The sequence below is a fragment of the Drosophila pseudoobscura genome, chromosome X (genome assembly GCF_009870125.1).
Source record: "Drosophila pseudoobscura strain MV-25-SWS-2005 chromosome X, UCI_Dpse_MV25, whole genome shotgun sequence".
Taxonomy (NCBI): domain Eukaryota; kingdom Metazoa; phylum Arthropoda; class Insecta; order Diptera; family Drosophilidae; genus Drosophila; species Drosophila pseudoobscura.
Window position 1 is genome coordinate 57,580,857 of NC_046683.1, and position 12,274 is coordinate 57,593,130.

Sequence of the window (12,274 nt, forward strand, 5' to 3'; positions counted from 1 at the left end):
AACACATCATTTTATTAACACATCATCTGATTAACGAATGACTTTCCAACAAGATTGCCTATCTTGAGCCTCTCATTTTTATTTACTTGTTTATAAAATAATGTTTAAAAAAAAGGTTAACAACAATTCTCCAAAATGAATTGTCTTACATGTTAACTACAGACTAACTACACATATTGCTACATATTAACTACATTTTTGTTCAAATAAGCCCCATGGAAGTGACAGTGTGAAAAACCTCCGTTATTCACTTTTTGACAAAACTTTTATTCCGACATTTTTGATTTAATTGAGATTTTTTGGCAAACGATCATGAATTTGATGCAGATCACAAATACTAATTCCATTTGGCCTAGGACAGGGCTTTAAATAGAATTTCTACACGGTTTTTACATTGGTGCATTAGACAGGAGGGTGGATCCATAACGCTTAAAAAATACTGGAAAATACTATAAGATGTACATTTACAAGGTGTGCGAGCCAGATATGGTGGCAAGAAAATCAGTGCAACCGCGGATTTTTCGATAAAATATACGGTCTGATCCTGACAAATATTCCGAAATACCATCTCTTTATCAAAATGTACCGTAAATGCACCCATGAAAAACCAAACTTAGCCGACTTGAGCGCCCTTTATTCAAAAAATGGATAACAACATGAGTTATACCTCGGAAAATAATAATAATAAGAATAATGATTCCTCTCTTAGATCAATCCTATCCTTCATCTTTACGTTAAAAAAGACCACGGTATCTTTCACCTTTAAAATTCATAATTTTCGTAGTAAATCGTTCTCTGTCCATGATCGGAAATCATATTCCTTGATTGTGATACACAGCTTAATCATGTAAATGTTCAATTCGTATTTGAAATAAATTAGTAGTACTATACTAGTATCGCAGTACAAACGTTTTGTAGTCTCTGCTCATATTGAAGTTTACATTATCGAAAATCTCCCGCTGCACGCTGGGCAGGTACTCCAGCTTGCTCCTCATCCCCCAAATCATTGCACCACGAAGAATCAAAGCAGCTACAATCAAGTTCTAGTCTTCAATGATCAATGATCAAAGAAGTCGATATAATTCTTTAAATAGGGCTGCAGCAGGTTGGCGCAAAGCATGTGGCAGACCATCTCCGCCTGAGGTGGCTTATCATGCGGAGACTCACGTTACCCAGCGTCATAAGAGTAGCTCACTATTCCGCGGCTAGCATTTTCAGCGTCTTCTGCTGCTTATACGGCCTTTGTGTAGAGCCGACGTGTCCCGGGGAACCGTTCCGCCTCCGCATCTGGACCAAGTTGCTTTGAATAAGATCTAAGTAGGAGGTACTCCAGAACGCGCCACAACCGTGATCTTTTGCCGTACGATCCCGCCACGTGCGGCTATTCAAACTCGTCAAGCAACTTGAGCGTCCGGGCAATGCTGCCTCTTTTCCTCTTTTGATGGCCTTCCATCCTGATAAGCTCCAACCGGAGCGATTAGCTCGTCCTGTTAGGTGAAAACCTTCTCCTTTATCCAAAATAAAAAGTTTATTTGTCAAAATATTTAACAGTGTGAGCACTGCACTAGACTTTATTTAGTGCATGTTTCAATACCCATATATCGAAATATATGTTAAATTGAATTTTCCTCTTCTCAAAATAGTTTAGTGGAGTCTTTTTTAATGGCACTACGGTCTCTGAAAAGATACAAACACAATTTGTCGGTTGTAAGATAACGAAAAACACTTTTTATTAACAAAACTAAAATTCAACGAAGTTGCGCCTTCAATTCTATCATGCGCCCGAGTACGCCTGGCTTGAGCACCGCCCCGACATCGGATTTGGGCCGTCGCCCAACGGGTTCCGGGTCACACCTATCAATCGTGCTGCACGTGGCCCATTCTCGAGTCGCATTGTCGAACTCGGCGCGGAAGTGTACAAACTGGGGGGCCACGTCCATAAACATGGACAGCACACGAGCACGCAGGTCCTGGGTGGAATCTTTGTACGCGAGCCAGCGGCAATTAAAAATGTAAATCCCCAGATCACAGAGCATGTACCGCAAATCAGATCTTAGTCGGGCGGACATATGGGGAAATAATGTTTCGATCAGCGGACCGCGTACGTTGCATAACTTGCTGTTTATCTTGATCAAAGCATCCTCATAGGAACTGCCCACGATATAGCCATCGATCCTGTGCTTGATTATCTGTTCGGTTGTCAGTTCTCTAAAGTATCGATAGCGCTCCATGTCTCGAAAGATAACGCAACTCTGCACCTCAGGCGGGGGCCCCTTGTCGCTAATCTTGGCACTACCTGCAACAGTAACAGCATTGTCATTTACCTTGCGCACCGTAACGTTCGGAGCATTCAATAGGACATCGAGCTGGGAGGATGCTAGAAGAGTGTTGCCCGACGCAAAATCCTGCGAGGCGGTGATTGTAGTCTCCTTTTCAGAAGCCACTGGCAAGGAAGTGGTTGGCTGCTCGTCCTCTAGGCCGCGGACAAAGTCGCTCGATTCGATGCGTACCACGGCGTGGAGCGGCAGGGCCCGGAACTCGTGTCGCAACTGCGGCACCTTCTCGTTCAGACGCGGCTTCTTGGTGGCCACCACGTTTGGGTCAGGCATTTTATGTTTTGGTTTTAGGCGTTCATTTAGAGGCGGTACCAGCGCCTCGTTTTCCATCATATTCAGCTGAGCCATTGCTATCGACGCAGGCGCTGGCAAAGGCTCCGGCTCGGGATCGGGCTCGGACTTGGGCTCGGGCTTAACAGCTTCCTCTGCCTGTATAAGTGCAGGCCGAGTCTCTATAATTTCTGGCTCCGTGGAAATATTAGAGTGGTTTTCACTTTCTGGAAACTGTGGAAATGCATTTGCACTCGATGACGCAAGTTCTGTAGCTCTGCGGATGGTAAAGCAAGCCATGCCCGAAATTGACTCCTGACTGCCATCCAAGTTAATAATTTGTTCTTTCGAATCAATGCTCTCCCACATAAACTCCTGGCTGTTGATGTAGCTGCCGCGCATGTTGTCGAGGAACTTAATCGCCTCCTGCTTGACCGGAACCTGCATGCTCTCCATAAGCGGATTATTCTGGGTTTCTGGGATTTGTGAAGCCGGATCCACTTCGTCCATGTCCACAAAGTTGAAAGATTGAGCGTTGAGCTCAGTGGGCAGGCAAATGGATACTTCTGTAATTACAAGCAAAGTAGACTTCGTAAAGGCTGCGTAAGTGGACAAGCGCTACCAGGAAACCACTTACCAGATGGTGTGGGTGTGGTGTTGTCTGATTCAATAGTCATCGCCGTGGCCTGGCTTTCCTCCATTCTACAGAGTCGCTCTGGGAATTATATTTACATTTAGATTATACCCACTAATCAAATGTAAGAAACTTACTTAATTCTACATCTGCAACAGCAGATTCATCCCCAAAGATTGGCTCATTTAGTGCTTCATTTGTGATCTTCGGTACTTGGCGTATCCATTGATCGTGCGTCCAGCAGCTCGCATAAAGCTGCTCACGTTCCTGGAAAAGCAATACCGCATCGTCGATCTGCCTGCCGGTACGATCCGCGTAATGCTGCTCAACAATTTCATCGAAATCGGTGTGCAGCATTAGATCGCTCCAATGCAAGATCTTTGGCGACAACTGCAACAGATCCAGAGACTGCAGTTCCACTCCTTTGCTGTGCAACAGTTCGCGCAACATGGGCAGCTTCACGTACAAATTAAATGGCCAATGGCCTTGGTCCACAACATGCTGATAACATCGCTGCAGCACGCCCTCGTTTTCATAGAGAGCCTCGCCATTGTGGAAGCTTGTGTAGGTGCGGAACTCCTCTTGGCTCAGCTGGAAGAGTATGCGCCAAATCGTGCTCTTTAGGCCGTTGCTTTGGAAGATTAAATGCTTGATAGTGTGCTCCTGTGAAGGGACAGACAGGGTAGGGTTTAGTTGTGGTTGCGCCAATAGCTGCTTGTTGCCCTTCCTACCTGGTGGCTCGGCGCGGCAAAGATGCCCACTGTTTGTTCAAGTTGTTCAAGCAGGTGGCTCGAAGTGACTGCAGATGCCGCAGGATGCACTGTTTTTTCTGTGCTGCTTACTGTTACCTCAGATGCTGGTGTCTGCACTTCATTGGATGCTGTTACAGACGTAGTGGTCCCTGCATTCATCGTTTTTTCAACCTCTGGTAGAGTAGTAGAGCACTGATTGTTCGCGTTACTGGCTGGAACACTGTCTGTTGTACTCTCTGGCACAGTGTCGCCCTTTACTCTGCTTTCCTCTGGATTTTCAACTTCCCCTTCAACTTCATTACAGGCTGCTGGACATTCTGCAGGTTCACGGCCAGTCGCTGCTGTGGTTTCTACGTCTATCGTTGCAGCCACTGGTGTAGCCTCTGTCTTCTCTTCTTCACCGGTTTCCCTCCTAGCTGTATCCAGCCCCGAGACACTGGTAGCCGCTGCCTCATTCAAATCCCTTACCGTTTCGATTATATACTTCTCAACGACAGCTCTTCTCTCGGGACATGCAACACGACGAGCTATGTAGGAGCTCAGATTGTGGGGCACGTAGTTGACCACGTTAAGCTTTTGCTTGCTGAAAGAAAGGAAGGGAGACAATGCATCTAAAGAATTCTGCGGCCAGGAAACTCAAATTTCTTACCCATCAAGCTCGGCTTTCCTATCCGCATACAATCTGTCCACATCTGGAGTGCTCTGGCGCTGGCCAGATAAGTTTCTCTGAGGGTGTCTGTGATCAGACAGGTTATCCGGCTTGGGGGGGATATGCAGTAGGTTGGCCCTCAAGCCGGCCGGGCAGGGCTTTATTCTACACGGATACTTGTCGCGTATGCTGGGCGTGCTATAGAAGGCCTCGTAGTACAGCCGTTGGCACTCATCTTCCGTCAGTGCCGCGAAGTTTGGATGCAGCAGCATTTTGCTAACTGCATCTTCGAGGTACAAAAGTTTCGAAAATACTTCAAAGGAAATCTTTGGTGTGACGCCACAGGGTTCTGTCAGGGCTGGCTTGGGCATCAAAGTAGGTGCAGCTTCTGTTCTTCCACGACTACCAGTCGGTCGTCGGAGCTTTTCCTCGTCATCCACTTTCCGCTTGGCACTCTCATTCAATGGTACTGCATAATCGCACAGCTTTTGCAGCAGCTCTTCGTCCCCCCCACAGTCGAATCGGTATGCGTGTTGCTTGCGAAAATAGGGGAATGCGTAGAACCCGACATAAAACTGACGGAAATACCTTTCGTAGTGTGGGTTCTGCGGGTTGGCTGTCTGGGCCTGGAGCTGCGGCTTGACGGTAGATTTTCCCAGCCGGGACCTGACGATTTCGTCGTAGTTAATGCAGCGCCTGAATACACCCAAGGACACGGGAAACTTGAAGCGAGCAGTGCTGCAGAGAGAGGAGCACGAGATTATTAGAACACTCTTGTGTGGGCGCAAGAAAGATATGGCATTCTCTTACCCAATAGTAACTACGTCATCGGGCGCGGAGCTCAAAGAATCCGGCTTTCTGAAACTGCAGTAAAGGTAATGTTTGTTCAAACTAAAATCTTGCATTATAAGCGAAGATACCCACATTGTATTCTGAGGCGGAATGTTTTCAGACTGCTCTTCGGGTGGTTGAAGGGGTTCCACTGCATAGCGGAGCAGCAATTCGCACTTCTTGGCGGGACAAGGCTTGAACTTACATTCGAAGCGTTCTCGCATCTGGGGCATGGAATAGAACCCCCGGTAGTACTCCTCAGCACACTGCTCTTTGGAACACTCTCTGTACTCCTCGCTCTGCTGCATTTTCTGTACAATTTCGCTGAGATTCGACACACAGCGCTTGAACTCCTTGAACGTAACTGGACACTTGTTCTTGTTGTTGTTATCGTTTCTGAAAGAGAGAAAAAGAGATTTTAAATCTTTGCACAATCATCATTCGTTATTTCTTACTCGACACAGTCCTCCTTCTCAGGCAGATGCTCCCTGAAACATAAATATTAACGTAATTTACCAATCAAAGGCCACAAAAACATTAAAAACAGAGGTCTTACGGGTCTGACTGACGACTGCTATCCTTCATTGGAGCTGGTCGGTTCTGTTCGGCAGCCTTTTCAGCTCCATTCGATGGCCTGCAATGCACAAAACATTTTCAAATTGAACGTGAAAGGCGTTCATATTTTCATTTACCCGTCTGAGCAGACCGGTCGACCCAGCAATCTTTCGCGTACCATTCCGGGACATGGCTTCAGCTTATACTGGAATCGCTCGCGTATTTCTGGCGCACTGTAAAACTGCCTGAAGTACTCCGCGACACACTCCTCTTCGGATAAATCCTTGTACTCGTCGCAGCCTCGCATTTGCTGGCTGATGTCATTCAGATTCACGATATACTTTTTGAAGAACTTAAATTCGACAGGTGGCACTGCTGTTTCTGTGACCAAATCGGGACTTTTTGGTCGCTCCAGATCTGGCGATGGTTTAATCAACTCTGGCAACTTGCGCCTCAGCTTTTCGGCTTCCTCGCGGCTGGGTATGGCAAGTAGGCGGGCACTCAGGTCCGACGTACACGGCCTTAGGATGTATTTGTATCGGTCACGAATCTCCGGCGTTAGATAAAATGCCAAGTAATAGCAATAGGCCCCCTCGTCAAAGCCCTTGGCCACATACTCGGAATCGTTGAGCTTCAGCTGCCACACAATATCGTGGAGGTTCGCCAGATATTTCTCGAATACTTGGAAGCTCACAATGGGAAAGTCGCTGTCGAGGGTACAAATTGAAGCGCACTGCTGGAGGACATTTGTATTTATAGCGTGGACTCACCTAATGTCTTCTGGAGCTTCAGGAGTATCAGGCTCCCGATGAGTCTCGAGCTCTTGGACTGTTTGAGCTGTTTTTGTATGCTCTGCAACATCAAAAGCATCACCAAAGATTGGCTCATTTAGTGCTTCATTTGTGATCTTCGGTACTTGGCGTATCCATTGATCGTGCGTCCAGCAGCTCGCATAAAGCTGCTCACGTTCCTGGAACAGCAATACCGTATCGTCGATCTGCCTGCCGGTACGATCCGCGTAATGCTGCTCAACAATTTCATCGAAATCGGTGTGCAGCATTAGATCGCTCCAATGCAAGATCTTTGGCGACAACTGCAACAGATCCAGAGACTGCAGTTCCACTCCTTTGCTGTGTAACAGTTGGCGCAACATGGGCAGCTTCACGAACAAATTAAATGGCCAATGGCCTTGGTCCACAACATGCTGATGACATCGCTGCAGCCCGCCCTCGTTTTCATAGAGAGCCTCGCCATTGTGGAAGCTTGTGTAGGTGCGGAACTCCTCTTGGCTCAGCTGGAAGAGTATGCGCCAAATCGTGCTCTTTAGGCCGTTGCTTTGGAAGATTAAATGCTTGATAGTGTGCTCCTGTGAAGGGACAGACAGGGTAGGGTTTAGTTGTGGTTGCGCCAATAGCTGCTTGTTGCCCTTCCTACCTGGTGGCTCGGCGCGGCAAAGATTCCCACTGTTTGTTCAAGTTGTTCAAGCAGGTGGCTCGAAGTGACTGCAGTTGCCGCAGGATGCACTGTTTTTTCTGTGCTGCTTACTGTTACCTCAGATGCTGGTGTCTGCACTTCATTGGATGCTGTTACAGACGTAGTGGTCCCTGCATTCGTCGTTTTTTCAACCTCTGGTAGAGTAGTAGAGCACTGATTGTTCGCGTTACTGGCTGGAACACTGTCTGTTGTACTCTCTGGCACAGTGTCGCCCTTTACTCTGCTTTCCTCTGGATTTTCAACTTCCCCTTCAACTTCATTAGAGGCTGCTGGACATTCTGCAGGTTCACGGCCAGTCGCTGCTGTGGTTTCTACGTCTATCGTTGCAGCCACTGGTGTAGCCTCTGTCTTCTCTTCTTCACCGGTTTCCCTCCTAGCTGTATCCAGCCCCGAGACACTGGTAGCCGCTGCCTCATTCAAATCACTTACCGTTTCGATTATATACTTCTCAACGACAGCTCTTCTCTCGGGACATGCAACACGACGAGCTATGTAGGAGCTCAGATTGTGGGGCACGTAGTTGACCACGTTAAGCTTTTGCTTGCTGAAAGAAAGGAAGGGAGACAATGCATCTAAAGAATTCTGCGGCCAGGAAACTCAAATTTCTTACCCATCAAGCTCGGCTTTCCTATCCGCATACAATCTGTCCACATCTGGAGTGCTCTGGCGCTGGCCAGATAAGTTTCTCTGAGGGTGTCTGTGATCAGACAGGTTATCCGGCTTGGGGGGGATATGCAGTAGGTTGGCCCTCAAGCCGGCCGGGCAGGGCTTTATTCTACACGGATACTTGTCGCGTATGCTGGGCGTGCTATAGAAGGCCTCGTAGTACAGCCGTTGGCACTCATCTTCCGTCAGTGCCGCGAAGTTTGGATGCAGCAGCATTTTGCTAACTGCATCTTCGAGGTACAAAAGTTTCGAAAATACTTCAAAGGAAATCTTTGGTGTGACGCCACAGGGTTCTGTCAGGGCTGGCTTGGGCATCAAAGTAGGTGCAGCTTCTGTTCTTCCACGACTACCAGTCGGTCGTCGGAGCTTTTCCTCGTCATCCACTTTCCGCTTGGCACTCTCATTCAATGGTACTGCATAATCGCACAGCTTTTGCAGCAGCTCTTCGTCCCCCCCACAGTCGAATCGGTATGCGTGTTGCTTGCGAAAATAGGGGAATGCGTAGAACCCGACATAAAACTGACGGAAATACCTTTCGTAGTGTGGGTTCTGCGGGTTGGCTGTCTGGGCCTGGAGCTGCGGCTTGACGGTAGATTTTCCCAGCCGGGACCTGACGATTTCGTCGTAGTTAATGCAGCGCCTGAATACACCCAAGGACACGGGAAACTTGAAGCGAGCAGTGCTGCAGAGAGAGGAGCACGAGATTATTAGAACACTCTTGTGTGGGCGCAAGAAAGATATGGCATTCTCTTACCCAATAGTAACTACGTCATCGGGCGCGGAGCTCAAAGAATCCGGCTTTCTGAAACTGCAGTAAAGGTAATGTTTGTTCAAACTAAAATCTTGCATTATAAGCGAAGATACCCACATTGTATTCTGAGGCGGAATGTTTTCAGACTGCTCTTCGGGTGGTTGAAGGGGTTCCACTGCATAGCGGAGCAGCAATTCGCACTTCTTGGCGGGACAAGGCTTGAACTTACATTCGAAGCGTTCTCGCATCTGGGGCATGGAATAGAACCCCCGGTAGTACTCCTCAGCACACTGCTCTTTGGAACACTCTCTGTACTCCTCGCTCTGCTGCATTTTCTGTACAATTTCGCTGAGATTCGACACACAGCGCTTGAACTCCTTGAACGTAACTGGACACTTGTTCTTGTTGTTGTTATCGTTTCTGAAAGAGAGAAAAAGAGATTTTAAATCTTTGCACAATCATCATTCGTTATTTCTTACTCGACACAGTCCTCCTTCTCAGGCAGATGCTCCCTGAAACATAAATATTAACGTAATTTACCAATCAAAGGCCACAAAAACATTAAAAACAGAGGTCTTACGGGTCTGACTGACGACTGCTATCCTTCATTGGAGCTGGTCGGTTCTGTTCGGCAGCCTTTTCAGCTCCATTCGATGGCCTGCAATGCACAAAACATTTTCAAATTGAACGTGAAAGGCGTTCATATTTTCATTTACCCGTCTGAGCAGACCGGTCGACCCAGCAATCTTTCGCGTACCATTCCGGGACATGGCTTCAGCTTATACTGGAATCGCTCGCGTATTTCTGGCGCACTGTAAAACTGCCTGAAGTACTCCGCGACACACTCCTCTTCGGATAAATCCTTGTACTCGTCGCAGCCTCGCATTTGCTGGCTGATGTCATTCAGATTCACGATATACTTTTTGAAGAACTTAAATTCGACAGGTGGCACTGCTGTTTCTGTGACCAAATCGGGACTTTTTGGTCGCTCCAGATCTGGCGATGGTTTAATCAACTCTGGCAACTTGCGCCTCAGCTTTTCGGCTTCCTCGCGGCTGGGTATGGCAAGTAGGCGGGCACTCAGGTCCGACGTACACGGCCTTAGGATGTATTTGTATCGGTCACGAATCTCCGGCGTTAGATAAAATGCCAAGTAATAGCAATAGGCCCCCTCGTCAATGCCCTTGGCCACATACTCGGGATCGTTGAGCTTCAGCTGCCACACAATATCGTAGAGGTTCGCCAGATATTTCTCGAATACTTGGAAGCTCACAATGGGAAAGTCTCTGTCGAGGGTACAAAGTGAAGCGCACTGCTGGAGGACATTTGTATTTATAGCGTGGACTCACCTGCTGGCTTCAGGAGTATCAGGCTCCCGATGCGTCTCGAGATCTTGGACTGATTGACCCTTTTTTTTATGCTCTGCTAATCTGCTGGCTGTTTCTTCATCGACGGGATAGCCGGGTTGTAGCAACTTCAATAGAAGTTCAGGGGGTGCCTCAGGGAATATATTGGTGCACTTTCGCTCTTCTGGAAACATGTAGAATGAGTTGTAGAATTTCTGCAACTGCCGTCGTTTCTGTGTGCTATCGGACTCGATTTCTTCGGTGCTTTTTTCCTTCCGTGTCGTAAGCTTGCATATCTTATCCTTGTCCGCGTACTTTGCAAAGGTGCCGAAGGTTACGGGAAACACGAACATTCCCATTCTGTCAATGATCAAGGGAATTAGCCAAAAATGTGGCGTACATGGGGTGGTACTTATACTTACTTGTCCACTTTTACCTCAACATCATCAACCGATTCATGCTGACTCTCTTCGGACGTCTCATCTACTTCTGCCTCTGGCAGGCTGAGCAACTTATCCTTCTTTAGTTTGGCACAAGCGCGCATCTTGAACTTGTACCGATTTCGAACGCTGGGGTCCTTGTAGAAGGCATTGTAGTACCACCGGGCGCACTCGTCCAGCGTTTTGTTTGCTCCATCCCCAGCAAAGTCGCGTTGCACATCCTCGGCAATGCCCGGCAGATTTTCTATTAGCCTACTAAATTCCTTAAAAGAGACTGCATGACGACGTGCCTCCCTGCGAGGAGAATACATTTTTATATTTTTAATGAAATTAAGTGCTCACTTACTGCTTGCTTTTTGGCATTGCCTTTTGCGCCTTTTTTTGTTGTCTACGATGGACTATGATGCTAAATAAATACAAAAATATGCGGCGCCAATAAAATAAACAGATCAGAGTTAGGGATGAGCAGCTAGCCGATATTTAATAGCACCAATTCAGAAACTATTCAGAAATAAAATTTGTATGTAAATAATTCATTTTATATATGTTAAAACGGCCAAGTCAGAGGATAAAATAAAGTAAATATTTTATTATAATATAATATGACATGAGTATCATGTCGAACCGACTCAAGGAGAGCAAAAGAGGGAGCCATAACCGATTCGAAGAAGGCCGTTCGACTATCGATGGTATCGACTGAATAATCGCTAAATCTGCGCGCCAAGGTCGAATTGTTTGAAAGTGAAGGAGCGACAAAGATACGAGCGCCACCCAGTAGAAAAAGTGATTTGAGATCGAAAATTAAAAAAAGCGGCGTATGTGAGTTTCTGTACCCTATTTTTTTTGATGAAATTAAATTAAATATACTTTATTCTAGACGTAGGGATACTTAATCTCTCTTTGCTGACAGCGAATCATCTGATTTCAGCTCTGAGCAGCCGCATCTATCGGAAGTCCCTCCGCCTCAGTCGCACTTCTCTGGGCGACACGGCAGTGCGGCAGGTAGTGAATCTTCTGTCCAAAGCTGTTGGATGGTCCTTGTCGACTAGTCGACACGTAACTTGAGACTCGAGCAGGCAATCTCTCCTTTAAAAACTTTAGCCATTCTTTTTCAGCAGATCAGTCCTCCGACTGAGGACTCTGAGGCAGTAGACCAGTCCCATTCAATGCCAAGAATCTTGGAAACAACTTCTTGAAGGGCCGACGATTGTAGAAAGACACATAGTCCACATAGAGACGGGACAGGAAGTCCCTTCGGAAGATGGGATCGATGAAAGGAGTTTGTGTATTCATTCGTCTGGCGTTCAAGCCAGTTAGTGCCGTTGAAGCCAGTGCAAGACAGTAGTGGGGTTTCGTAGAAGGCACCAAAAATGCCAATCTGTCCTGAGCGCACGAGTGAGGACAGGGAACGAGGAGGCACTCTGCTGCGGGATATCCCGACGAGGCCTTGCTTCACGAATACCTCCCACTCCAGCTAGGCGTACAGGCTATCGGTGAGAAAAACCACCAAACGAATGCCGACGGAGCGATTCCCTATGCCACACGATACA

At 47.2% G+C, this 12,274-nt stretch overlaps 1 protein-coding gene and 1 long non-coding RNA gene across 4 annotated transcripts; one reads left to right on the top strand and one right to left on the bottom strand.

Annotated features, from left to right (window-relative positions):
• Window positions 1-1,538: 1,538 nt before the first annotated feature.
• On the bottom strand, window positions 1,539-11,229 carry LOC6899970 (protein telomere ends associated-like). Of its 3 annotated transcripts, XM_033382362.1 has the most exons (22): window positions 11,071-11,228; window positions 10,707-11,018; window positions 10,288-10,644; window positions 9,655-10,224; window positions 9,519-9,596; window positions 9,418-9,450; window positions 9,056-9,358; window positions 8,942-8,995; window positions 8,132-8,869; window positions 7,462-8,065; window positions 6,798-7,393; window positions 6,165-6,734; window positions 6,029-6,106; window positions 5,928-5,960; window positions 5,566-5,868; window positions 5,452-5,505; window positions 4,642-5,379; window positions 3,972-4,575; window positions 3,378-3,903; window positions 3,244-3,321; window positions 2,325-3,172; window positions 1,539-1,677 (listed from the first exon to the last, which is right to left on the bottom strand). In XM_033382362.1, exons 1-22 carry the CDS (start codon window positions 11,085-11,087, stop codon window positions 1,669-1,671), a joined length of 7,503 nt encoding a protein of 2,500 aa, XP_033238253.1. In that variant the 5' UTR covers window positions 11,088-11,228; the 3' UTR covers window positions 1,539-1,668. The 3 variants fall into 3 exon arrangements, with proteins under 3 accessions (XP_033238253.1, XP_033238252.1, XP_033238254.1); XM_033382361.1 differs by lacking the exon at window positions 1,539-1,677 and having other exon boundaries at window positions 1,702-3,172; XM_033382363.1 differs by lacking the exons at window positions 1,539-1,677; window positions 6,798-7,393; window positions 7,462-8,065; ... (4 more) ...; window positions 9,519-9,596; window positions 9,655-10,224 and having other exon boundaries at window positions 1,702-3,172; window positions 11,071-11,229.
• Window positions 11,230-11,638: 409 nt separating this feature from the next.
• LOC26532772 (uncharacterized) lies at window positions 11,639-12,228 on the top strand. Its single transcript, XR_001453269.2, has 2 exons — window positions 11,639-11,780; window positions 11,843-12,228. It is a non-coding gene; the product is annotated as an uncharacterized lncRNA (long non-coding RNA).
• Window positions 12,229-12,274: the final 46 nt, after the last annotated feature.